This window comes from Toxorhynchites rutilus, chromosome 3, assembly GCF_029784135.1.
Source record: "Toxorhynchites rutilus septentrionalis strain SRP chromosome 3, ASM2978413v1, whole genome shotgun sequence".
Taxonomy (NCBI): domain Eukaryota; kingdom Metazoa; phylum Arthropoda; class Insecta; order Diptera; family Culicidae; genus Toxorhynchites; species Toxorhynchites rutilus.
The window spans coordinates 124,659,137-124,686,871 of NC_073746.1; the positions used below are offsets into that span (position 1 = coordinate 124,659,137).

At 38.9% G+C, this 27,735-nt stretch overlaps 1 protein-coding gene across 6 annotated transcripts in view; it reads left to right on the forward strand.

Annotated features, from left to right (window-relative positions):
• The window catches only part of LOC129775105 (zinc finger protein chinmo), a 231,114-nt gene that overhangs the window by 120,905 nt on the left and 82,474 nt on the right, over nucleotides 1–27,735 (forward strand). For 5 of the 6 annotated variants that reach the window (XM_055779378.1, XM_055779376.1, XM_055779381.1 and 2 more), the window contains one exon: nucleotides 25,742–25,998. In XM_055779378.1, the coding sequence (XP_055635353.1) occupies nucleotides 25,872–25,998 (127 nt within the window). In that variant the 5' untranslated portion in view covers nucleotides 25,742–25,871. The remainder of the gene's footprint in view (nucleotides 1–25,741; nucleotides 25,999–27,735) is intronic. The other variant, XM_055779380.1, reaches the window with a different exon arrangement.

Consider the following 27,735-nt stretch of genomic DNA (forward strand, 5'->3'; position numbering starts at 1 on the left):
ACATGTCAAACGCGAGAATTTACACACAAAAATGTTATGAGTAAAAATTCTTTTATCTCCAAACAAAAATGCCGTGTATACCAGAAACTATTAGAGATAGAAAGTTTATGTCTTCAACAAAAGTTACTTTTAAAGTCGAAGACGATACGAAATAAATTAAATTAAATATTTTAATAAGATCTAAAATTTTGTTGCTGTATCGCTATCTTGACTGTCAACAAAATTAGGATTACAGGGCGGACTCGATTATATACAGTTTCGGATTTATGTTTACTGTTATATACGAATCCTGTATATAATCGAGTCAAAAAATTATTTTTTTAATCGTTTTTTATGCATATATTTTTCATTTTTTTTAATATAAAAGAAAAAAATAATTTTTGATTATTCCCTCAAAGTCATAAAATACCTTTCTCATATAAAAAAAAACGAATTCATTCGGAAGATGATAGAGGATCATATTTGATAAAAAAAAATCCTTCTACGCATATGTTCGAATCTCAACAATGACAAAGTTATACAACTTTTTGTTTGTATAGGGCTCTATTGCCTCAAACTGGCGCTACATTAAAAAGTACGCAACAGAAAATGATTCTGTTGCTTCCTTCAGAAAGATGAGAGAATTTATAGTTATGGAACATATATAGTTATATTTATGAAAAATCTAAATTAGTGGATTTAAATGACATTTTGGAAGGGAAAATCTTTAAAGTTAGTAATTTTTAAAGTGTTATCATTAATTTTATCCTAAAAATTGATATTGAACTTGATTGTTTCTATCAAATAAATTAAAGCTCTCTAACCGCTCTACAATTTGTTCTTTAACACCTAACTTCTAACTATCTTTATTTCGCTGCAATATAGATATAAACAATTCCCGTTGAAAATTTAAGCAAAATCTTCAAAAATCACGATTTTGACCACACTGTACATATAAAAGCCACTTTAATTTCACCCTAATGTTGAAAGGTACTACTTTTTCGTGAAATAAGGCATATTTGAAACATAAAAAAATATTTTTTTTCAAACTGTATATGTATGATTATACATGTATGAGTCCAAAATTGCATATAATCGAACCACATATAATCGAGTCCGACCTGTAGTTCCAATTTGTTCAAAGAAAACATTAAAAATTAGTTGTTAGAAGTTGTTTGGAATTGTGAAGTAATTTCACATAATGTTCTTGATAATTTTTAATAAAACGTTTTTAATAAAAATGAATTTCAATTTTCAAAATATTTTTTTTCAGTGTAATTTTACTTTAATTACTTTTGTATTTTCTATGAAAACTCAAATAATTTCCTACATCGCATATTTCGAACAGTATTTTGTAGATATTATAGTTTTTGAATAATAATTATTTGACCCTTTTAAAAAAGTAGTCTAATTTGCAGTGACGAATAAATCGTTTCAAAATTTACTTAGGGGAACCGCGGGTAATACGGACAGTGGGGGTAATATGGACAGGTGGTTGATTTGTATAGTTACATTTTGAATTTCCGATTTCTGTTAATGAGAACACCTTCTACATGCTATTCTACTATATTAAGCCCACCCTATGACAATGAATACTGATCAAAAGTGGAAAAGCGAAATAAAAACCGAAAATCATACATGATTCCTCGTGAAGATGTAATTTTAGCTGCTTCGATATTAAGCATTTTGAGTGGTTTAATATAAAACTTCAGCTCGCTGATGGTTATATTTCGGTTTGTGAGTTAACAGAGAAGCGATATTAGGTATGTACTGAAAAGTAAATTCACTTTTGAGTGGAAAAATTTTAATTATCGAAATAATTGTACTGGTGGGGTAAAACGGACAGTTCTCAGTGGAAGTGACATGAACTGTGCAAAGTCTGCTTAATCTATTCCTAAGTAATGCCCTGCGTCTATAACTGGAAATCGAATAGCCAAATGTGGACTGTTTAGAAGCTGACTGGAACCAAAAGCAAAATATTTAAGGGTCTGTCCGTTTATACTGCTGAAGAGCACGATATCACTTCTAGGTGGATTAATTCGATTTTTTCATCATTTAACCGACATTCGTGATGAGTTCAGACCTTGGTTGAACATGAGTTTCCAAGAATATAATTGAAGCTCTTGAACCCTTGATCGATCTTGACAATTACCATCCTGCCTTGGAAATACATATTAATCTAACGATACCCGTCCGGTTCGACAATATCGTTGAAGTGCATGAGCTCAACTTTCGAAGAACCGATTTTGTTGCGTTGAGGCTTTTACTTGCCCAGGCAGATTGGCAGTTCCTGGATTCCTGCGCATCGATAGATGATGATTAAGCGACTACGTTATTTGAAGCGACTGAGATCGAGGGCGCTTCGCAAGTACTGTAACAGCCGTAATTCGCAAAATATTTGCCTTCAGCAGCCAGCAAGGAATACCGAAAGTACAATCGTTTCCTTTACAAAAGGTATACTAGGCTTATTCAGGACAATCTACGGCGTAATCCAAGGCAGTTCTGGTCGTTCGTTGAAACAAAAAGGAAGGAGGATGGACTACCATTGTAAATACACCTGGGCAACAAAATTGCCTGTACCCCATTTGAAAAATGCAAACTCCTGGCCGAGCACTTCAGAAGTGTCTTTAACGATCGCTCCGCTTCGTCTATACAGATTGGAGATGCGATAAGGGATACTCCCAGAAACATTTTCGATTTTAATATCATTAGGATTTCGAATCTGCCATCAAAAAACTGAAATTTTTAAACGCTGCTGGTCCTGACGGAATTCCCTCCTGCGTACTGAAGAACTGCTCTTCTGAGCTTATATGACCGCTGTCTAAACTGTTCAATATATCGGTACAGCAGGGTGTGTTTCCAACTTGTTGGAAATATTCATTTATGTTTCCGGTTCACAAGAAAGGTGACAAGCAGAATGTCGAAAATTATCGAGGGATCACATCGCTTAACGCCTGTTCAAAATTATTTGAGATCATTATCAACGTCGCATTTTTTCTTGCTGCAAAAACTATATTTCTGCTGATCAACACGGTTTCTATCCAAAGAGATCTGTTCCAACGAATCTTGTTCCTTTCGTTTCGATTTGCCTCAGGAATATGGAAATGGGGGCGCAGGTGGATGCTGTGTATACCGACCTCAAGGCTGCTTTCGATAGAGTTGATCACAACATACTGCTGGTCAAACTCGAGAAGCTTGGTGTATCTCCAAGGCTCACTCGTTGGTTCAGGTCGAACCCTACCAATCGGAAACTGTGTGTGAGAATTGGAACGGATATCTCGGAAAACTTCACTAACAGCTCCGGAGTACCTCAAGGCAGCAACCTTGGACCGTTGCTTTTTTCTATATTCTTGAATGAGATTGGGTTGATCCTCCCAATTGGTAGTCGATCGTTCTATGCTGATGACGTTAAAGTTTTTATGATAAAGGGTGTGTCACATCAAATTGCATCACGGAAAAAACGCTGTAGAAATTTAATTTTTAGGAATTATATCTTCAGCTTTCGCTTATAATCAGATAAGAGTGTATAGATCACGTTGGCCATGCTTCACTGTCAATTTTTCGTAAATTTGGAAAAATGTCATCGAACGAAAAAGAGCGTCGTGAATTAATCCTGCGCACTCATTTCGAGAATCCGGAGTTGTCACATCGGGACATCGGTAAGATGCTGGGAATCGTCCAATCCACGGTCAGCAGAGTACTAAAACGATACTTCGAGAACCTAACCATCGACCGGAAGGTGAAGAACGGCAAAAATGGATGCTCCGTCAGTGAAAAAGATCACAAGCGCGTAGTTAAACAGTTTAGACGTGATCCGAGAAGTTCGGTCCGGGATGTCGCCAATAAGCTGAATTTGTCAAGAGCATTCGTCCAGCGGACCAAGCAGCGGGAGGGCTTGCGTACATACAAGGTTCAGAAGGCTCCTAACCGCGACGAAAGGCAAAACATGGTGGGGAAGACGCGAGCCCGGAAGCTGTACACCGAAATGCTGACGAAGCCGCATTGCCTGGTAATGGACGACGAAACCTACGTCAAAGCGGACTTTGGTCAGCTGCCGGGCCTGTTCTTCTCCGCAGAGGACAAATTCAGCGTTCCGGAGGAGATTCGCAAGCAGAAACAATCCAAGTTTGCCAAAAAGTACATGGTGTGGCAAGCGATCTGCTCTTGCGGAAAGCGAAGCGCCCCCTTCGTGATGACCGGCACGGTAAACGGGCAGGTTTACCTTAAGGAGTGCCTACAGAAGCGCTTACTACCACTATTGAAGCAGCACGAGGACCCGACTATCTTCTGGCCGGATCTCGCTTCGTGCCACTATTCAAAGGACGTGTTGGAGTGGTACGAAGCCAACGGGGTCACCTTCGTGCCAAAGGAAATGAACCCGCCCAACGCGCCGGAGCTTCGCCCAATAGAGAAATATTGGGCGATTATGAAGCAGGCCCTCCGGAAGAACCCAAAAGTTGTCAAATCGGAGGCGGACTTCAAGAGAAAATGGATTTCTGTTCAAAAAAAACTACAACATGACGTTGTACAGAACCTTATGGACGGGGTAAAGAGGAAGGTGCGAGCATACGGGCTTGGGCTCGAAGTATGAATAAAAAGAAAATGCCAAAAGTTGTTTAATAGTTTTTATTTTACTGTCTAAAATTTTCAAAAAGATCGGTCTACTGGGCGAATTTCTACAGCATTTTTTCCGTGATGCAATTTGATGTGACACACCCTTTAGTTCGAGAAATGGCTGATTGTCTGCGACTACAGTACCTGCTAAACAGTTTCAGTGAGTGGTGCCTAAGAAATTTCTTTTTACTGAGTGTACAAAAATGCAACGTCATTACATTTCACCGAAAACTCAAGCCGATAACATTTACATACTTGATCGATCTGCATCCTTTGCTACGCGTAGAGAAAATACGTGATCTCGGAATTACGTATGACTCAGCTTTAAAATTCAAGCCGCATCACTCGGACATAATTTTCAAGGCTAATAAGCTTCTCGGATTCATCTTCAAAATTTCTGATGAATTTAGAGATCCCACTTGCCTGAAAGCATTATTCTGCGCGCTTGTTCGGCCGGTTCTGGAATTCGGCGTGGTGGTTTGGTGCCCCTATCAAGCATTGTGGGTTGATAGGATCGAATCAATTCAGAGAAAATTCGTCCGTTATGCCTTACGTCATCTCCCATGGAATGATCCAATCAATATTCCACCTTACGAGGCCCGCTGCCAGTTACTGGGTCTCGAGACACTTCAGAAAAGAAGGATGGTAAGCCAGGCAATGTTTGCAGCCAAAGTGCTGTTGGGAGAAATAGATAGCCCTGGTATTCTTGCTGAAATGAACATCTATGCACCTGAGAGAGTCCTTCGGTCTAGAAGCGTTCTTCATCTTGGACCACGTTTGGCGAACTACGGCGCACACGACCCAATTCACTTTATGTCAGCACGATTCAATATGTATTACGAATTGTTCGACTTCAATCTATCAGCTGAAGCTTTCCGTGGTCGGATTCAACGTGGACCGCCGGATCAAGGATGATTACTGGACGAAGTCGCATCCTACTATGAGTTGTGATAAATGTTTACGTTTTTTTATATTGTTCTATATTTTGACCACAATGTGTTTTTATGTGTTTCTATCAATGTATGACGAGAATATGTGAGGTTTTTACGCCACTTTGGCTTTTGCCCACCGATTTTTCAATATGACAACAAATAGTCAGATGAAATAAAGATTTAAATAAATAAATAAATAAGTTCTTCTTAACATGTCCGTTTTACCCCCACCTCCCCTACATCCAATGACACTGGATCAATTATAACAGAGTAATATATCGAACATAATATGATTCACAAAATTAAATTAATAAAATTAACAATATTTTAGAACAGACTAAAATTTCCTTTCATTGTATTGTCGCCACTGATTTCCCTTAGTTGGCTATAAAACGGTCTGCTGGTGATTATACGCAACTGAGAAACATAAACAATTGATTAATTTTGAATGTAGAAAATATTTCCTCCGGAATCACACATTTCCCCGCAGTACCACGGTTCGTCCCTTTCAATATGCAGCACAAAGGGGAGAAAGTGAATACAATTTTCCCAATGCAAACCGATTTCACTTTTATCTGCATACAAACAACGTGCTCTAACGTGCTCGCACAGTTTTTGCAAGGGAAGGGTTAAATGCGAAAGGATATCCCGTGCGCCCTGCGTGAAAGTTAGGAGAAAGGTAATTTTGAATAAATTAATTTAGCTCAACCCTTCTTTGAACATACTCCCGTTGTTCGGAGGTATTAGTTCTCCCTTGGCTTGCAAGCAAGCGCTGCTGTATTCAGGAACATGAATCATTCGGAGCACATGCTGTATATGGGGTCATATGTGCACCGTACCACATGTAGCACGTGTTTATCTGTATAATTAGGGAATGCTACAGGAGATCCTGTTCTTGCAGCCCTTTTCTTTCATCAATGCCTAATCCGATAGATGCTCTGACTAAATTGAACTGGTTTAGCTTGTTACTTATCAACTCTAGCATGCAATTAGTGTAAATTTTTTCATGGCATATTATATTTGATCGCTGGTACACCAGTCGTAGTGTGAAACCCCACCGAAGGCCACACAATGCGTCTGTGTCCGTTGGGGGGACAAACCCCTAAACGTGCTCTTTATGCGCTTTGTGCCTGGCGGCAAAAATTACAACGCGCGACCAACGAAATGCTAAGCACAGAGCTACGAGTGACAGGCGAAACAAAAAAACGCGGCTAGCTTAGCACTTTTGGACTGAACGTGAACGCGGCTTTGTTGGAGGTCACGCACACGCGTTAGAAACGCATTTCCAGTGGATGTAGTAGCATTTTTGTGTTTCATTTCGTGGGTTTTATGCAGTTAGGAAGAATGAAATAAAAAGTGTTACCCGAACAAAACGCAACGACAATGACAATGACGACCTCAGCCACAAACCGATTCGCCTTGGAATAGTGCGTTTCAGAACGGACAGAGCAACACTTCTGTCGATGATTGGGTAAATTGTCCACACTGTTTCCCTGAGCCATCGGTTGTACCGTGTATAATCGGTGATAATAATAATTGGTGTCTTCCCTATTCTGCAATTAAAACTTGCGTTACGACTCTCCCTGTCTACAAGCATTCCACACACAGAGGACATTCGTCGCCCACGTCAGATTCAAACATAGAGCCTCAACACGCCATAAAGCATCTTGCAATTTGCTTGATTTCATTCAATTTCCAAAATTAATGACTTCCAGCTACAATGGCTTCACGTTGCGTAACAACGGGGCTCGGGCTCGCTTGTCATTCTTGCCACAATCGCATGCCTTTCGAGTGCAGAACTTCGGCTTCGCAGAAGCTTTCCTTACAATACATCTAAGCCATTACATAAAGTGTGCCAAGCCAGAAACCTATTCCTCACGCACAAAATCAGCAAGCACCACCAGTGCCAGCGGAGCGTTGTTACACGCACATAGAATATAATTTAAAATTTCCACCCCACTATCACACCCCACCACTCTCCCCCCTCACACCCAACTCAACCCAACCACTTCCGCATTCTCGCCCGCTCGCATCCCAGATGGAAGACCATTTTCCCAGTGATTTTGCGAAATAGAGTTGTGAAACGCACTCTCGCTCGAATGGCCGGGCTGACGATACGCACCGAAATAGTAATGGTTTGCCTCCCGGCAATGGTGGTGCTGTTCTGTGCGTCATTTTATCGGTTCATGCGCATTTCGAACGCATTCGCAATAGAGAGTGCGTTTCCCATTCCATTTCTGGTTCCGTCGGTCCTCCCTTACCTAACCACCGCGCTCGGCTTTCCCACCAAACGACACTAGTCGCAGCACAGCAGTTTTTCCCTAGTGTCCCCCCTCATCCTTTTATCGCCTGTGCTCACTCGCTCTCTGTCTCTGTCTCTCGCTCTCGCAATGCTTTTCTATGTACAACATAGCAGCACATAGACCAGGCTGCCACGAAACGAATGTGCTCGCCTTAGAACATTATGGCCTTACCGCCCAGACGATGAGAAACGTGCACTGCGTGATGTAAGATCATTCGCACACGAAACGCATTCAAGGTTCTTTCGGGCCTTTATGGGGAATGAATGCTCGAGCTAGATGTGCGTGAGTTCGTGTGCGCGTATGTTTGTGTGTGTTCGTGTGGTTCGTGGTGCCCCTTTGTGGGACGAACGCAGAAGACGAAGAACGGTTCTTTGTTTGCCATAGTTCGGTTTCTTTTTTCCGGAGGAACACCAACTGCACACGCAATGCCAGATAGAGGGGGCTAGATTAGGGTTTGCTAGTTGAAAGCAGGTAAATTACATAGCCGAGGCGTATAGAGGAGTGTAATTAGGATTTTTATGAAGTAGGAATTTATCTGAAATATGAGATCGAGCTGTTTGAAGGTTCTTCGGTGAAGAAATGGAACATAAATCACTGGGAACAAGAACAAGGACTAACAAGAATGGTTCCAAATTTCACTATTCAGTTTCAGTTTTTCGCAAGTCACATGGTACACTTCAGCAACGTACTTCTTCTCGAACCTCATTTACGTTCCTAGATGAACTTTTCCTCATCACGTTTTCGATGTATAACAATCTTCGATTGTATTTTTGGGTGGCAAGATCAATATCATGGTCATACCAAGGTAACTTCGATGAAGCTCTTTTAATAGAAAAATCCAAAAGTCTTAGTGGGAAGTGCACCCGATGCTCCCTTCACGATATGTGGAATTAGCATTGTCTGCAGCTCGGAAACAGGACTTTACATTCACCTTCGATTCAAGTCCACAGTACTATCTCCAGGTAATACATAAATTAAATAGCACCACCATATTTTCAATAATATATTTTTTTAATTTGGCGAATCAGAATAGTGATTTTACGATTTCTTATATTAAAACTCTACTTACCGTTTAATCTTGTAAGGCATTCATATCTAAGTCATGAACCTCAGGTATTCGTTCTGTTTCTTCAAGCTATCGTGATCCTGGGGTAAATTAGAAGACACTACCAATCAATGTTGCCACATTTTCATATGTACCGGAAGGGGTAAAAATCTTTTTCATCTGTACTTTTTCTTCCCAAAATCTGTACCATCGAAAATATTCGTTGCAGAATAAACAGTTTTATTAGCATAGAAAATACTCATTCATTTTCTACAAAATATTACATTTACTTACTACAAATACTGAATGTACATTAACATTTGCAAGCATCGAATCCCTCGTGCGTTTGATTATGCTTGAACATAATCTTTCTAAGATCAGTTTAATCTTCATCAGCGCTCGTTCGTAACAAACACGTGTTCTCTCTTGGTACGAAGTGCACCAAATTCATAAACACTGGAGAGCCGTATGAACACGGCGCACAATTTAGATACAGTGATGCTTCTGAATCGGGACGCTTTTTTATCCGAATACTTTTTCTGAATGCAATGAAAAAGTATTCGGATAAAAAAGCGTCCCGACATGCCAAAATCATGACATTTTGCATGTTGAATTAATGTGACTGATAGTTACTATTGTGTCAATTTAGTTTGGTGTCAATTATAGTACCTAGCTGTTAACAAAAAAAAAAAAAAATGAAAAATGTGCAATCGATGTGAATTTCACAAACCCATGTTCGGAATAAAAAGCAGAAATCCATTTTAAATCTGGACGGTCAAAAGTTGACGATTAAATTTCTCATTGAAGGAGTTGCATAAGGGTATGTTAGAATCTTCAGTATGGAGTATGGAGTGTGGAAAGATTTTCGATCCGGGAAACTCCAAAACTCTTCGGTATACAGGACGGGGTCGTTTATATGACCCGTTTGTATGTACGTAGCTAACTTTGTAACTTTACCTGTAGCGCTGTCCCACATTAATAGAAATTTAACCCCCTTCCTGTTGACCAATTGATCTGAAATTTGGAACACACCTTTATGTCAGCAGTCATTATAAAACTGCGTATTTCATGATCTTGAAATACTAAAATGGCGGCCGCTATGAAATGCCGGCCGCCATGTAATGGCGGATTTCTTATTTCTCTAAACCCCATCAATATGGGTATCAAACGAAAGGGCTTGACTAGAAGAACACAGTTATCGATGGAAAAAGGAAATTCAAGATGGCAGCTACTACAAAATGGCGGATTACATATTTTTTTCAAAATCTCATCAATATGGGTATCAAATGAAAGGGATTGACTAGTAAAACACAGTTATTTATAAAACTTATAGTATTTATGCAAATCCAGAATGGCCGCCACCATTCCCTTTTTTCATCGATAACTGTGTTCTACTAGTCAAACTCTTTCGTTTGATACCCATATTAATGGGGTTCTGAGAGAATATGTTATCCGCCATTTTGTAGCGGCCGCCATCTTTTATTTGCATTTTTCATAAATTACTGTATTCTACTAATCAAGCCCTTTCATTTGATACCCATATTGATAGGATTTTGAAAACATATATACATGGCGCCATCTTGTAGTGGTCATCCTTAGAAACAATAGCGCGCCTCCATACCAACCGTATACGCTTGTGTGAAGAAAAATAACTCAACAGAGAAAGCAAACCAGACTCAAGCGCGGTGTAAAAAAGGTATAGGAATACGGTGCGAAGGACGGCGCAAAACACGGCCTCAAACTCGGTGCAAAAACGGTGCTGTTGTCACATTTTAATCTGTGCCAGAGGGGTCAAAAATCTTACTCATCTGTACTTTTTCTTCCAAAAATCTGTACCATCGAAAATATTTGTTGTAGAGAAAAATCGATTTTATTAGCATTAAAAATACTCATTTATTTACTACAAATATCACATTTACGTTTCATTCGTCATTCGTGTGTTTGATGATGCTTATACAAAGTTTTTCTGAATCTATATTGCATACTATCATTTATTAAAAGTTTTTAGCTGCCGCATCAAGCGATACTGCGGCGTAAAAGTAATCATGTACCTTAATGTAGCTTTGTTCAAATGTAAGAAATTTCTACCCCCGGAGAAACCAATCTGTACTTTTTGATGAAAATCTGTACCCTGTACCGTAATAAATTTGGCACAGAATAACGAAAAAATCTGTACATTTCCAGATAAATACGTACGTGTGGCAACACTGGTGCTGACAACAAAACATTTTATCTGTGTTTCGGAGCGTGCTAGAGCCAGAGCTCATGTGTATAAAAAGAGTGGGAGCTCAACTGAGTACAAAAAACCTATCACACATCAGCACCGCGTTGCATTCTGAAGACTGCTTTTTAGCATCTAATTTTTGTTCACCAATCCTACAAATGTTTGTTTTCTGAAACGGTGATTTCCTTCCGGAGCAATTTTACTTTTAGGGCACGGAATGCGTTCTCCAGATCTAGTAAAACCCATCGAAGAACCCTGTAAACGCTTACTGTAGCACATTATTTCTTAAATTGGAAAAGTTTCTGGGAATGCACATTGCAGTAGCCTGGAGCATCGGATCATTAAACTCGACTCTTTCACATTTTCTTGATCAGCTCCAAATTGATAAAAATATCCTTCAAAATTATCTGCCTTTACTATGTATTGTTCTGGTAGTTTCTACTACTGTCATCCCAACATAAATATTCTTGCCGCATTTTTCATGATCTACATGAATATGGATATTCAGTAGCATTGGACATTGAAACTACGTAAGATTCCCCGCAGATTTAAGTGAGAATGGTTAGACAAAAATCTTCCAGCTCTTCATCGTGAATTCAGGTTTTTTTTTAGCTTGAAACAAACAATTGAATCTGTTGATCTGGGGAAAAATGTACTTCGAATAAGTAATAGAGGTAATGTCATTGAATTTTTGAGGATAGTCAATATTCTGCAAGCAGTTTGATTTTTGTTACAGTTATATTGAAACCTTCTTCAACTGTACTATTTCTTTCAAAAATCTGTATCCCATGATACCGATCATTTAAAATATTTGTTGCATAGAAAAATCTGTTGAAAAAAAAACTCAAGCCTCAAATTATGCAATTGCTTGATGATTGTTATACACATTCTTGCTAAACGTTAACTGCATCAATTATTAAAAGTTTCGAGCTGCTCTATGTTGAATAGGGATTATCGTATCGTTGCTTTGTCGATTTAGATGTTTAGTTTGGTTGTTGTTATATTCAGAAAAAATCATTCGACAGTTGCCGAGGAGTGAGATATAGCAAGAATATTGAAATGCGAGCGAACTGTCATTTCTTTCATGCAACCGAATTTTGTCCAGCAGAGATCTTTACGGAGCAATACTTCTTTGATGCTTGTTAGTGGGAATGTTTTTGGGATTTAACATTGCAGCAGTCCAATCATCGAAATCAAATTTCTACCTTATCTGTTTTACCAACTCCACGTGTTATTAATTGAATTCTTCAGAAAATCTGTACCTTTTTACAAAAATCTGTAATCTGTACCGTACAGAGTCTGTACTACAAAAATCGAAAAAATCTTTCCAAATAAATCAGTGCGTGTGGCAACACTGCTTCCAAAACACGATCGCATTGTTAATGTAAGACTACGACAGTATTGTCTGAGAAAACAAACCTTCTAGGAATTTAGCCCTTTGCGGACGTATTAAATTCAGACATGAGTGTTGTCCTGATAGGAATTAATCTATCCTTGAAAGAGCAGTGATATATAACACGTAAAAATAGGAAAGATAAACAACAATTTTAACGTAGGACTACGTCTTACATTAAGGGTACCAAATCAAAAACAGGTCACTCGTCATTCGTCTATAACCTTCAAAAAGACCCTTGAAAAACTTTACTTTATCCATCATATTACTCCTCCACCCCCATTGCCTTGAGAATGGCATTCGATCCCTCGCCGTCCAGCTCGCCCAGCAACGATGTTGTACAGTCGATTTTCTCACGAAGAATGAAAGTTTACCTCAGCGTGATCAACTGTTTATACTCTAGGCAAATATACCCCTTCGTTCACGGAGACTTTACATCTTACGATTTCCCCTTCGTTGCTCGTTATTGACAGCTCTGTTCGGGAAAGCACACAAATGGACAGAACTAATATATGAGGAAATGGGAATGCTTCCAATTTTCATCAATTTAAACCATATACAGACTATGGTATTGTAATTTATAGTATATACAAATCTTAGGGAATTTCCGATTCGTTTGGTATGTAAATCGCCAGAATTCGTTCGCGGCAAAAATAGTTATTAACGTTAACTTTATTCCATAAAAACGTGATCTGTTTTCTGATTTGGCACTCTTAATGAAAGATGTAGTTTTACGTCAAAAGTTGCACATCAGCACCGCGTTCCATTCCGAAGACTGATTAGAAGTATGTTACCGTATTTTTGCAGTTAGAGCTAGTTCAATGCAAGTCTAGTTCAAAATTATTAAAAAAAAAAATAACTCTGATATCAAATATCAGACATTTGATCGATTTGCCGTTGGAGGGAATTCACAAATCTCGAGAACTCGAACTCGAAAACAAAGAAACTCCGAGCACCCTTTCTTTAGAACAGGAGTCATCGAAGTGGCTAGATTCTTCAGATGGTATCGATTGATGCGGAGAATAGCCACGTTCTGTGGTTCATAGAAAGTTTGCGCTAGAGAGCAAAAGGCATAGACAGAAACATAGGTCCATTAAGCAGCGATAAGCTAAGAGGTGCTTCTTCTTCTATATAGATTATTTCAAAGCGAAACTTTGCCTGGCTAGGTAGCCATTCTACGCAACACCAGCTCGACTGAAGAGAGGTTCTCCAATTCTATTTGAATTCGTTTCTCGTCGAGGCAGAACGTGAGGAGTAAAACACTGTCAAATGTTTTTAAATTCTACCACTTGATCACTGCATCTCTTCCGATTTCTCAATCATCTGTACCTTCAAACGTTTCAAACGTGTTCCGAAAATATTAAATTAAAAATTTATTCTCAAAACTTCCGTTTTTACGTCTGCAAATCGAGTGGAACTTCTACATTCATTCTATACCTTCTAGGATGTCGTATATAAGTGGTAAGAGTATCGCACACCTCACTATTGAAACACTACATGCTTTACAGGAGCCCCTAACGCGATTCGGGCACTTTATCTCCATCAATTGCACGCGTTGTCTGCCTTCGCACCCCCTGTTATCATAACGAATGCTTTAAATTAAGTGCCAACTCGTAATGACAACGGTAACCAACTATAAACGGGCGCTCCGTTATCAGTAAGGGAACCGGTTTCTGTCGAAAAATTGACGTCGCATATTCCAACCCCGTACACAAGCTTCAAATCGAAGGTTCACCCCTCGCTTGTTGTCTTGTGTCCATTGCAGAAAAGAGGGGGAGAACGCACTGCACCCACATTGGCGTCGCCGCCAGCGGGCTGTCAAATTGCGTACACAACTAGTTTTTGGCGTCAGCAAACGCAGCACCGCAATCTCGCTTCAAATGTTCCATATACACACGTCGATAGCACGTGTGCATTTTTTCGTTAACCCTTCCTCGCGTCGCGTTTCACCGTTTCACATCATGAGCCAGTTGCAGCAAAGCTTTTTTTTTGTCCCTTCTAATTATGAATTCACAGCGTACCAAACATACACAACATGCACGCCAAAAATAGTTGCCCTCTTAGATGATATGGCAGCATTGTTTTGGCCAAGAACCGTTATCCGAGCCGTGTTTAAAAAAAAGGTGTATGTCCAATGCACAAGCAGCGGCGCCCGGTGCGTTTTTAGTCATTGTTATTGTACGACCGGTTTTGTTTAGAGGAAATTCCAATAATTGGAACTGGACATAATTTTGAATATTAATCTTGTCAACATCTGCCGCTTGAGAATAGTTGTTTTTTTTTTGTTTCCGAAGGCCTGTGTCCGATCTTCGAAGTTTATAACTGATTCCGGTGGATCAAAATAAGCTTATCGTTGTATTTCTTATATAAACTTCTAACAAACACTTAGTTTGAGTACCTGGAAGCGCATTCTGTGCTAATTAGGAAATTGGTTTGTCACATTGTTGAATCGGCACTTCGAACAGTGCATTCTTTAATCGGCAAAGGAGCACCAAAACGCGCAACAATCGGCACTAATTACGAACTTGGCCACTTCAATGGATGGCATTTCCCACTGGCGAATGCAACTAGCGCTGCTTGTGAAGTACATTTATTTTTATGTATGCAAATGTATTCTTACTAATATGTGTCATTGAGAAGCGGAAAAGCAATACAATTGATGTGAGGTTTCCTTGTTTGAATTTTTGTTGTATGCTGAATGCAGCAGTTTTGGAAAATATTCAGTAGTTGGCATTAATTCAAATACATTGAATAAAGGAAAAAGAGCACAAGCTAACAACCGGTGTTCGACTTGACATTGATATTTTAATTGGGATCCATTGCTGTCCTAATTACACCAGTTGGAGGTCGACATCTTTCAAAAATGAGGATGGTTCAACCTCATTACCCTCCAAACGGCTGGACGAGTTATCTTGTGGATAATTATATGAAGGAAATTATTTTTTGGGACATCGAACTACTGGTTGTATCAAAACTCAACTATGAAAACACAAGTTGAAACCTTATCAAATATATGTCAGCAGAGAGCACGCTTTTTCAAGGGTTTTTCTGCTTTACTAGATTCCTGATAACGTTCTGCTAGTGCGATCGCTTCCAAACCTAGAGAGCTGAACAAACCCAAGCCTTATTCCTTCAGATACTTCAGGCCTATAACTTCTTCCAAGATATGCTAAAAAATCCTACTTCTTGATTCGCCTCAAATCACACAGAGATCCAACTTTTCCACGCGTTTGTTGCTTTATTTTGATGCGTAAATTTAAAATTCCTTTATTGTATTGTTCCACTGAAAATTGCTAATATAAATATACAGGCTAATAGTGGCGTCCCGTTCAACTGAGGCTTCATTTAATCTCAACAAAAATAAGGATACTGAACGCCAATGAAAAATGTTATCATAATTTTCTCCTTAGCTGTCTTTTCACAATAAAAAAAATATAACATAAGGAAATCTGAAGGAAGTTCATATTTGTAGCTTTCAATTTGATTAGTTCCTGAAAAACGTAAGAGAGAGAGAGAACTTTTTTCTTTTTTATGTTTTTTTTTATTATTAGCTGATGATCTACGTCGCTAAAATATCAAGAATTATTCTTCTAAATAATAATTCAATCCTTCAAAAAAACAGAACTCGATTAAAATTGGAACGATTTCCGAGATTATGTATAGTGATAGTGATTGAAAACATTGTTTCTTAAATCTCCAAACATCAAATCAAGTGTTAAGTTCGTTGTAATGAGGTTAGGAATAATCTCAGTCAGTGTTGCCACACGTACAGATTTATCTGGAAAGGTACAGATTTTTTTTTTGTTATTTTTGGTACAGATTCTGTGCGGTACAGGGTACAGATTTTCGTCAAAAAGTGCAGATTGGTACAGATTTTTTTCCGCGTGTGAAATTTATTTCATTTGAACAGAGCAACATAAGGTACATGACGACTTTTACGCCGCAGTTCCGCTTGATGCCGCTGAGCATAAATACATTTACAATGCAATAATTGAACAGTTTCATAAGGACGAAATTCGTTGTGTTAGAGGCGTTTTCAGGGCTCTACGATGGGAATATACAAGATCTGGAGAATGAATTCCGTCTCCTTAAGGTAAAATTACTCCGTAAGGAAATCACAGTTTCAGAAAACGAACATGGGCAGAATTGGTGGACAAAAAATTGATGTCTAAAAATAATTGACGAATCGCTCGCATTTTTGGCGCTTCGATGCCGTGTTTGTAACGTTCTCACAACGCCTCACTTTTCGACAACTGTCGAGCAATTGTAAGCATAATCAGAACAAAAATAAGCTGTTTCTAAATCAGCTCAGCAACGATACGATGAACGCATTTTTGAGATCAAAAGATTTGTTTAAACATCGTGGTGGCAGCAATCTAGATTCAGAAAAACTACACTCTGTCCAACTTCTATAAGACCACCCTGATTCTATTTCGTTGCAACACAAACAGTTAGAATTTCAACAAGATACATTCATACATTGTTGAATGCTTAGAACAAAGTATATTTAACGTCAATTTCGTTCAATAGAGTTGTTTGTTTATTTATTGTGCTCAAATATGATAATTTCAGCTGTCCAGTTTCTATAAGACCACTTCAAAATTCATAAGTATTATCAATGAAAAATTCAAAACGATCGACTGATTTACATATCAATAATTGGTAACCTTGCCATGTTGACTAATAACCTTGAAAATTCGTGTTGGAATACTGTTTACAAAATTCTGCTGAACGGATTTCTCGATATTTTTTCTATTTTTCCAAAATTGCGGCATTGAGCTCTTCAATCGTGGTGTATCACTTTCCCTCAGTGTAGATTCTGCGTACAAGGTTCCCCCCTAAGATTTTCAACAGGATTCAAGTCTGGAGAGCGAGCCGCCCAGTCCAAAAAATAAAGTTTTTGGTCCTTTATCCATTGTTTAGTTTACTTGCTGGTATGAATAGTAGCATTGTTTTGCTGGAATGTGAATTTTTTGTGACGATAACCACGCAAAAACGGTGGTAGAGAGGATTCCAGAACATGTATGTAATCCTCGAATTATGTGAAAGCTATCTTGAGCTTTCAGGTTGCACAGAATCCCGCCCAAACCATGCACGAGTCTCCACCAAAATTCCTGTTTGAAAAATACTGTTCCTTCTTCCGTAAATCATGCCAGTACCCGTTGAAACCACGAGGACCATCCAAATTGAACTTGTTTCGTCAGTGAAGATTTTTTCGTTATGGTATATAGCAAAATGTTTTCTTTTGGAAACATTCTTTGTCACAACATATCATGTCCCACTGTCGGTTCATGTGAGCTTTGATAAAACTCAGACTTCTTCCGATATGAGATGGTGTAAGATGAGGAGTTTTAACCTTTTAAGCCCTCTTTATGTGAGGATATTTAACCAAAATTTGACAAATTGTCACCCGAACAGTTGAGTAGTTGAAATATTGATTTATTTGCACATGCGATTTTGAGGTATTCGAACCTGTTCTAGCTGTCTCACGCTTATCGTGGTCAGAGAGCTTCGATTTACGTGGAGCTCTGCCCTTCTTACCGTGTCCTTGAGGATTCGCCAAATAATTGAGCCCTACTTGATGGGATCGTCCAACCCGACGAGAAGTTTATCTGATACCAACATTTTCTTGGTGAAATTTCTCTCCGTGAGGACTTATCCCTTCGGTATTTTCCAGATTTAATTGATCAAAACAACTAAAACAACGGAAGCTGTAACTGGACACAAACTTGACAGTTGACAGAAACTTGATAGTTGAAAATACGAAAACATTCGTTTACGCTGAGCGCTTGTACACACACATATGAAAATCATGCAGTGTATGGTAGTCACCAATACATACACACTAGAATATAAATTGAAGCATTGTTTATTCACAATGACACAACGCAGCAAGATCATCACCTGGTCTTATAGAAGTTGGACAGAGTGTATTTATAAGCATCATCGAACAAACGAATGAGTTGCAAATATAAATGTAGTATTTGTAGGAAATAAATGAGTATTTTTTTCATGCTAATAAAGTAGATTTTTATCTATAACGAATATTTTAGGTACAGATTTTTTGTACATATTTTTGGAAGAGAAGTACAGATAAGAGAGATTTTAAACCCCTCTAGTACAGATTAAAATGTGGCAACACTGATTCTATGTGCTATACTCTATACAAGCAGCAAGCAGGTAAAAAAATTTGAAAAACAAAATCTGGCGAAAAAGAGATTTTACATTATAGTACTATAGAAAATAATATAATACTTCAAGAATCATATAAAAACAGTTGTGTAAGAGTCAGTATAACATGTTTCATATATTCAAATAGAATCAACTAATAATTTTCATTGACATTTTAACAATTTGAAACTGTCTTCGAGTCTACCATAATAATAGAAAATTAAATGTTGCACAGGCACGAATGTCGAATGTCGCACGAATGTGTGAAACAAAGAGTCCTGGCACCCCTATCCCAACCAATACAAATTGAGCTTAGACAGCAGAAAGCTAGGGCTCGCGCAGGACTCACGCATTGTTTATTGTTTGGAGTTAATATTTATGCAAATATGTTCAGCATTTGCGGTGGCTTGTACAATGATTCTGTTGGATAGTTCTTAAATGTTTGTATACCCATCCGGAAGCTTTATTTAGCGATTTGCGATTAAAATACTGCAGTAGAATCGCACGAAGCGCTTCATTTTTAATTTTAGGTTATGATTTCTTTGCTCATGATTTTCTACGCTGGCTACAAAAAGGCGACCACCTTAGCAACCCCTTGGTGTCATTCCTATCAGGGGGTTACGATAGAATTCTTGTTCAAAAGTCATTTTGTTGTTTATAATTTATTTTATTTTTTTTTAAATTTCATTAACTCGTTTAACTGGCTCAAGTAGATTTCCAAATTAATGATAAATATTAGGTCTGCTGAATATATGAGCATTTATATAGTCTTACTAACATTTTATTACTATTTAAATTACTGAGCGAGAATAAGGGATGACTTCCTTTAAATGTTCCGCGACTTAATTCAACTCTTTTGTTGCAATAAACAGAACAGTACAATCCTCGAATAAAGATGGATATTTATCCAACAGCTATTCACATGTATTTTATATATAAAATAGATAAAATTCCTGTGGTATAATACAAATAATTTTCATCTCTATCATTACTATTTCACAACACGATATGTTCATCACATCAGAATAAGTTGTTACATTTTGGGGAATCCACACATACACAGCGTGTCATTCAAGTTCTGGGATATAAATTGTATGTCTTAGCGACGAGGGATGTCATCTATGTATTGATACATTCAATATTGAGATATTAATCATCATCTACCGAATTTCTTTTGTTTAGATATTCAAATTTCAATAACATGAGTATGTTTCTAAGAAAGTTTTCTAAGTTTTCGAGGAAATCTCGACATGGAACAAAGAGCAGTTGTAAAATTCAATGCGAAGCTTGACAAACTTGCATCGGAGAGATTGAAAACGAAGGAAGATGACCCATTCCATGAGGTTATGCAGGTTATTATGGTTTCAAATCTAGTTTTAGGAGAAAAATTAAAATGTTATTTGAATAAACACTAGTTATATCGTAATTTTTTTGTAACAAATTTATTTTTTATACACCAACCTTTGAGAAAGACAAGTTTAAAAAACTACATAATTATAATTAAAATATTTTAGGTTTCTATATAGCATTGAATGGGTGATTAAATGCTTGTTTGAAGAGCAGTAGGTAGACCTACGTTTCATTTTGTAATTTATGAGAAACAAGCATTTGAAGAACAGGTATTTTGCATCGCACAACGTGTTAATTTTGTTAAATTATACTATAAAAATGATGAAAACCCGGCAAATGTTTTTCGAGCATTACGGACGGATTTTGGTCGTCATGGACGGCCTACAGAGCACACAATCGCTAATGTAGTGCGTAAATTCGAACAAACTGGATCCGTAGCGGATATTGTGAAACCTGTGCATCATCGTAATGTGCGTTCGGCCGAAAATATTGCTGCTGTTGCTGCCAGTGTGGAGGATGACCCGAATGTTTCGATTCCACGGCGTGCTCAACAATTGGGCTTGTCAAACACATCATTGTGGCGAATTTTGCATTTGGACTTGCACCTACATCCATATAAAGTCCAACTGGTACAAAAATTAGAGCGTGGTGACCATGGAATGCGTCCGGCATACGTCGATTGGGTGAACGAACAACAGCAGCAAAATGCTGAATTTTCGCATCAAATTTTCTTCAGCGATGAGGCACATTTTGAGCTCGGTGGCTATGTGAACACCCAAAATTTCCGTATATGGGGCTCAGAAAATCCACACGAGATTGTTGAGAGGCCATTGCATCCGCCAAAAGTCACTGTTTGGTGCGCATTATGGTCTGGTGGAGTCATCGGGCCGTATTTCTTTGAAAATGAGGACGGCGAGACGGTAACTGTGAATAGTGAGCGCTATGGCCGCATGTTAACCGATTTTTTTTGCCAAAATTGAAGATATGGATACGGATGACATGTGGTTTCAGCAGGACGGCGCCACGTGCCACACAACACGACCGAACATGGCCATATTACGAACGAAATTTGAGGGACGCATAATTTCGCGTTTTGGTGATGCCAATTGGCCGTCCAGATCATGCGATTTGAACCCGCTAGCCTTTTTTTGTGGGGTTATGCGAAAGACCGTGTCTATGCCAACTCTCCGCAAGCTCTTGAACATTTGAAATACAACGTTCGTGAAGTTATGACCGAGATACCGCCCCATATGTGCTGAAAAGTCATCGAAAATTACTTGTTCCGGATCAAGCTGTGCGAGGAAGCCCTAGATGGACATTTGAATGATGTTGTATTTCACACATAATGGCATAAACCAAACTTTAATTTGAAATAAAAGTTTCATCGAAATTCGAATTCTAAGTGTGTTTTATTTCAATTTACTTTCGGAATTTAAAGTTGGAAAACCCTGTAAGATGTAATCTTATTTCAACTTCCGGTTTGTTGATGGTAAGTATTGAATGTTAAAAAAATATGGAAACCCCATACGATATGGACTTATCAGCGGAAGTCGGCTATCGTATTCCGATGCCATTATGGAATCGAGGTTGGTGATTTGCGGTTCGTTAAGAACGGATATAAAAGACAGGGAACTGCATGAAATCCCACAATACGATCGTGAATGGTAATGTTGGCATATATCCATGAGTGCGCGAGAGAAATAAAAAAGAATAATATTCGATAGTGAGAGATAGGGTTTAAGTGAGAAGGAGATAATGTTTGAGTGGAAAGAATTCAGCCTTAGAGCGACGTGTGTGGAGTTATACAAAGAAAGTGCACATACAAATGCACACGCAAACATCAATGATCAATCAACGATCGAAGTCAACGTCAAAGTCAAAGTCATCTTTAGCACGCAAACATAAAAGCCCTTGCACAGGTATGTGCGCGGATGCATACAAAGTATCTGATAGCAAAATCAAATGCGTCTCCCTGTAGTGAGCTATTGATGGCAAGCGCCAGAGTGAACGTGTTAAACAATCACGATATAAAAACTGAAGGTCGGTTTAGGACCACCCTGGCTTTTTTCCAAATAAAGACATACCGTGTATTATAGGTAACATGTAGATTCAATTTATATAGCTAATTTTGATGAACATACCATAAGCATTTACAATTGCCTTGTTTCGCAATGTTTCACAATCTAATTGAACATTGAACTCATTTTTCATACAGGTCAAAAATATTTCTTCTCTGTTTTTGAAGCAATGAAAACGCAAAATGGCGCAAAAAAGCTAAAATGAAGAGAGCCAAAAAAAAGTCATCTTGCTATCAAATTGTCAGCGTTATGACACCTTTCATTTGATTCTACTGAAAATTCGATAGGACGTACCGTTCCTGAGATACAAAGAGGGGTAGGTTCAGGATCACCGGTCACGTTAGGGCCACATTCCCCGATAGGATGGACCTTTGGAAGGGGAAGGACAGATCTCAGAGGAATGTGAGAGGTATTTAGAGTAGTAAAAACATGAAAAATAGTATATAGCTTGCTACAATACGATGAAATTCTTATTTAATACAACCTATTGATTGTGTGACGTGACAACTCTTCGTGGAGACTGTTTATTCGCATAGAGCGCGTTGTCACGTCACAAAATGCATGCCGTCGAAATGCAGGTTCTTACGAGTTTTTCGAAAAACTGAGTACGTAGGAATCTACGTTCATCTTTCATTGACAAATTATAGAACAAAGTTTATTTGTATGTTTTGAAACGGAACTGAAAATACAACATTAATGTTCAAAAGTCGGAACCCGCAAAAAGACAGGTGTTGTCACGTCACAAAAGTATTGGGTTGGCAACAAGCGAATTCAACTGCAAAATATTCTCCAACTGAAGATTCTTTTAGGACATTTTCTCAATTTCACTTTAAAATCGTTTACCATTTGGAAATCGTATGATTAATACATGAAAACGAGAAAAAACTGTTTTTAGTGAGTCAAACCGTTGTCACGTCGCGCTGGAATGGGTCAGATGTGTATGGCGATGATTATCTATCTAAGACGAGAGTTTTCTGTAAGGTGAGTTAGTACTTGATAACAATGAGCTGAGCCACAAGTCACTTATCGTTAATTTTTGATCCAAAATCGCGTAAATGTTCTAAAACTATTACCGCATTTACATGATTTGGCACTCTGTGACTTTTTTTCTTCACCAAAAAATAAGCAAATATTGAAGTACTTTTTTATGACATCAGGGTCATTTGAACGGTGTTTATCAAAATAAGCTAGAGCATAAGACCATTAAAAAGTGTATCGAAGTTGGGGAAACTACTTTGAATAGTAAAATCAACAAATTATTTCAAAAAAATCTTTTGACCATTTTCACTACCTGTCCCAACACTGTGCACAGTAATTCCTATTTTCTTGAACTACTTCTCTAAGATGCGCTGATATTCATGCAGACCTTAAAAAAGATCAAAAACATAAATACATAATCGTACATTCATGCTCACACGACAGTAATCAAGTGATTTGAAGGATGAATGCCTGAATTAGGAGATCTGTTATCTCCAAGACAAACGTAACTACGAACAAAATTGTGAAGGTGTTACTCAATTTCAACAACAATTTCAATATTACCCTCATTATATCTGATTTCGTTCGAGCAAACTGCCTTCGCATACTCTTATGGGCTACGTTATTGTCACATCCAAAATTTACCACCTAACAGTGCGAATTAATTACTAAATAAAGTAATTCCGATCATTGCATTTTTTCACCTCTCTTTTGGATCCCACCAACAAATAAAAAAGCGTAGCGGGATGGCAGACAGGGGACAAACATAATGGTGAAACCGCAACCCCCCTCGACAAACAGTGCGTTTGTGGAGCAGAAACGGCCGAAGAAACGCATCGATTGAATTAACCTTCACTCTAATTAATAAATGGCTCAACCAGTTTCACTCATACCGATCCGCTTCCCAAAGGCTTCCTCCGCACAATTGTGGCGTGTGAGTTTTCAATTGCTTATTTACTGCTTGGAGCTAAAATCTGCACAATGCAACACCATTGATCCGGAAGCACCAACAGAGCGGACCAGCAAAAAAAACACAAAAAAACGGTGCGTTTTATGCGTTTCGCCGGTTGGACAGACACAATGATGGCGGCGGCCTCGATAAAGCTGCGTTTCTCGCCGATACGCGTCATCCTGCGTCGCACCACTTCCGATGCTATATTGGTGTCACAAACCTCGCTTCTCGCTATTTTTTAACGCAGCTGAGCTTAACGAGTTATATTTTTAGACATAATGGTTTATAAATATTAATTTTTTTTGTGCGAGTAGTTTTGTGCGTGGTCTTCAGGTCCGTTTTCACAGCGGGGTGCTCTATAAAGTTGCAATTAAGCGGCTCTTGGTTATTGTGCTACTGCTGAATTGTTGCGGGGAGTTGATTTCACCCTTGTGGAGCTTTTCACGTTTGCTTTGGAGTCAATGGTGCTATTTGAAGGTAAGAAACCTGCGCTTTGAATTGATGGATGATATACAAGGTGCATTCCAAAGCAAACAGGAGTTTTCGGGGCATAAAAACAACCACTTGTAAATTGACTTGAAGTCATTATATTCAAAACTTATTCACAGTCTTTCAACTGATATATTATCTAAGAAAATCCTCGCCTCTTTTAGCTTGGTAACGCAAATATGAGGCATTGAAGTAGTTATGATGTTGTTGAAACCGATGACCGCATGCTTGGCATAAAATTGGTTTCCTTTTCCAAATATCTCCCCATAATTGTTCGTTGGAGAACATCTCGTTCAGTAGGTCAGATATCTACAATACCTACACTCAACATTGATATATTTGCTTCCGTTTAACCGCGTAGCATCGACTTACATGGATACATTTTTTTTCCTCCTCCTGCTCTTCCAATCCAATTTGTGGCCACTAATCCGGCGGTCGGTGGTGATCAAACCGTGGGGACGAACAGTAGTTCGTCAAAGTTTTTTTTCCTCCTGCTGCATCGTTTACGTTCATCTCTCCGTCTTAGGTTTGCCTCGTCCGCCGCTGCTCCTGCTATTCCAATCAGTCATTAATCCGCAGAACTGATTTGGTGCTTTCCCACCGTAATCCCAAATAACGAGTTTCCACTCCGAAGCCGAAGTTTTGCTGCTTTAATTTCCCGTTCTGGGAGGAATGTTCAGAGGTATAGGATTTTGTTTTTTTTACTTCAACCTAGAGAATTACAGAATTTTTTGAAATACGAAAAATTTGAAGAAAAAAATCACGAGAGTTAAGATTCGATTGCATAATTGTCCCAATCGAAGGCACTCCTCTGAATAGCACTCCTCTGGAGTAGCCCAGTCAGTCAGTTGGCGGTGCTAAACGTAGATAAATTGGATGAGGTCGTTCAAGGTCTCCAACACCGCAGTCTGCACTGACTCTCAATGTATTCAAAATTGCTTTCCTGGGGCCTCATTTGTATGATTGAAACAGCGCGTCTGGCCTTGCCGTGGGGCAAATCAGAAACTGGCTTCGGGTTGAATATTTTATACATTTCGATAACTGTGCAGATCAACAACGCTATTTTTTATCTCTAATTATTATAGGTACACCACGTTCGAAGCTCTTGTTTTTGGAACGAGATATATAATATGCGATTTATTTTTTTATAATTATTGCCTTCAGTGTATTTTCATTGCAACATCGTTATTTGCTCAAATTACTTTAGCGAACACCTTCTCTCTTATTTTCCAGATCCTGACAGCCCCTCGCATCTAACGAGCTGTCACCAGTAAACGGCAACAGCAAGCAACCTCCCCCGAGAGTGAGAGAGAGAGGGTGAACACAAAAAGTCAAGCTGAAACCCCAACACCAAACAATCAAAATGGATCAGCAGCAGTACTGTCTCAAATGGAGCAACTACTCGTCGAATCTGGCGGCGGCCTTTTCCAACCTGTTCGACTCAGCCACACTGACAGACGTCACGCTGGTCTGTGGAGGTGAGTCAGGAGGTGAGACTGTCACAAACTTTCTATACTTGGGTGGTGGTTCGGAAAAATAAACACATTCTCAGGTAACCGCTTCCCGGTCGCCGATATCCGGCCGAGCCGCTGATGATCTGTCAAACGGTGAGGGCTAAGCGTGAGTCAATGCGAGAAATGCCACATCCGGTCCAGACGCGCGCGGTCTGATTTTGAAGTCTTGTCGCAAAGATAAAAGCCTGTCCCTGCTTTCCTTTCCGGGGAAAAAAACAGACTCACACCGTTCGACCGGATTTGGTGTTCGAAATTTGACTCGCAGCAACCCTCCCGCAAATTTCGCGGAAACTCGCAACTACACGCGCTTCGAGGAAAAACAGAAATCGTCCAGAAAAGGATTTTCGAAGGATTAGACATTTATTTAAAATTTTATTGTGTGTGCCCATGAGTGGCTATCGGGCACCACGTCGGAGGGTATGAATATGAGAATTGGTCCCACCGAACGGATGCTGCTGAGCTGTCATCGCGAAGTTGAATTTGGAAAGAATGTTTCATACATCGCGCTTTCCCGGTCCGGTCGTATCGCTCGCGTTGTTTGCAATTGCCGGTGGTTTTGGTTGTATTTTTCGATTGAAGAGTGGTCCAGTTCTTTGTTTGGGTGTTGCTGTTCGCGACATACGACACCATACAGAGGCTACGAGACGTTGACACTCGCGGAAATTAATTTTACTGTTTTTTCTCATTTCGTGTGAATTCACCAGGGAGGGATCAGAGTTTATAAGTGGAAGCTTGCGGATTCGACTGTGAATCTGAACACTGAACACAGTATCATAGTGGAAATGAATGAAATGAAATAGAATAATTTTAACGATATTTAGAAGTTTTGTAAACTTTTGTAAACAATCACTTAAATGATCTTTTTCATAATTTTTCCACAATATGAGTGTTCAATACAGTATTGATTTGAAACTGTTTCATGCATATCTTAAAAGTGTTTTTTATCGCGGCTAAAACACGAAATCCTAATTTATTTACTACTAGCTGACCCGGCAAACTTCGTCCCGCCCACACCCCCTTCTCCCCCCCCCCTTTTGATAAAGGGAGAAGTGTCTAACCACCATAGTAACATTTATTGCATCACAAAACCTCCACATGCCAAATTTGGTTTGGCTTGCTTGATTTATTTTCGAGTAATGCAGAAATTTGTTTTTCATTTGTGTGGCAGCCCCCCTTTAGAGAGGGGGGAGGAGTGTCTATACACCATAGAAACATTTATTGCATCCGGAAACATGTTTTGCTTGATTAATTTTCGAGTAATGCTGGAATTTGTGTTTCATTTGTATGGCAGCCCCCCTTAGAGAGGGGGAGGAATGTCTAACCACCATAGAAACATTTATTGCACCCTTAAACCTCCACATGCCATATTTGGTTTCGTTTGCTTGATTAATTTTCGAGTAATGCAGAAATTTGTGTTTCATTTGTATGGCATTTGTATGATGGTACAAATTTAGTTTCTCTCCAGACAGCGATCAGTTGACACCATGAAGCTGAGAGTTAATTTGGGCATATTGCTACTGTACCCGCTCAGTGGAACTATTTTGTGTAATGAAATATTCGTTTGATGCTTCTATCTTGATTTGACAGTCGATTTCGCACATGTCACCTTGCATTGAGAGAAGGAAAGATATGCATTGTCCGTTTTGCGGTTTCAATTTTTGCGGCAATTACGATTTGGCAGTCATCCAGCTAGCTGGCGGCGGCGACGATGGA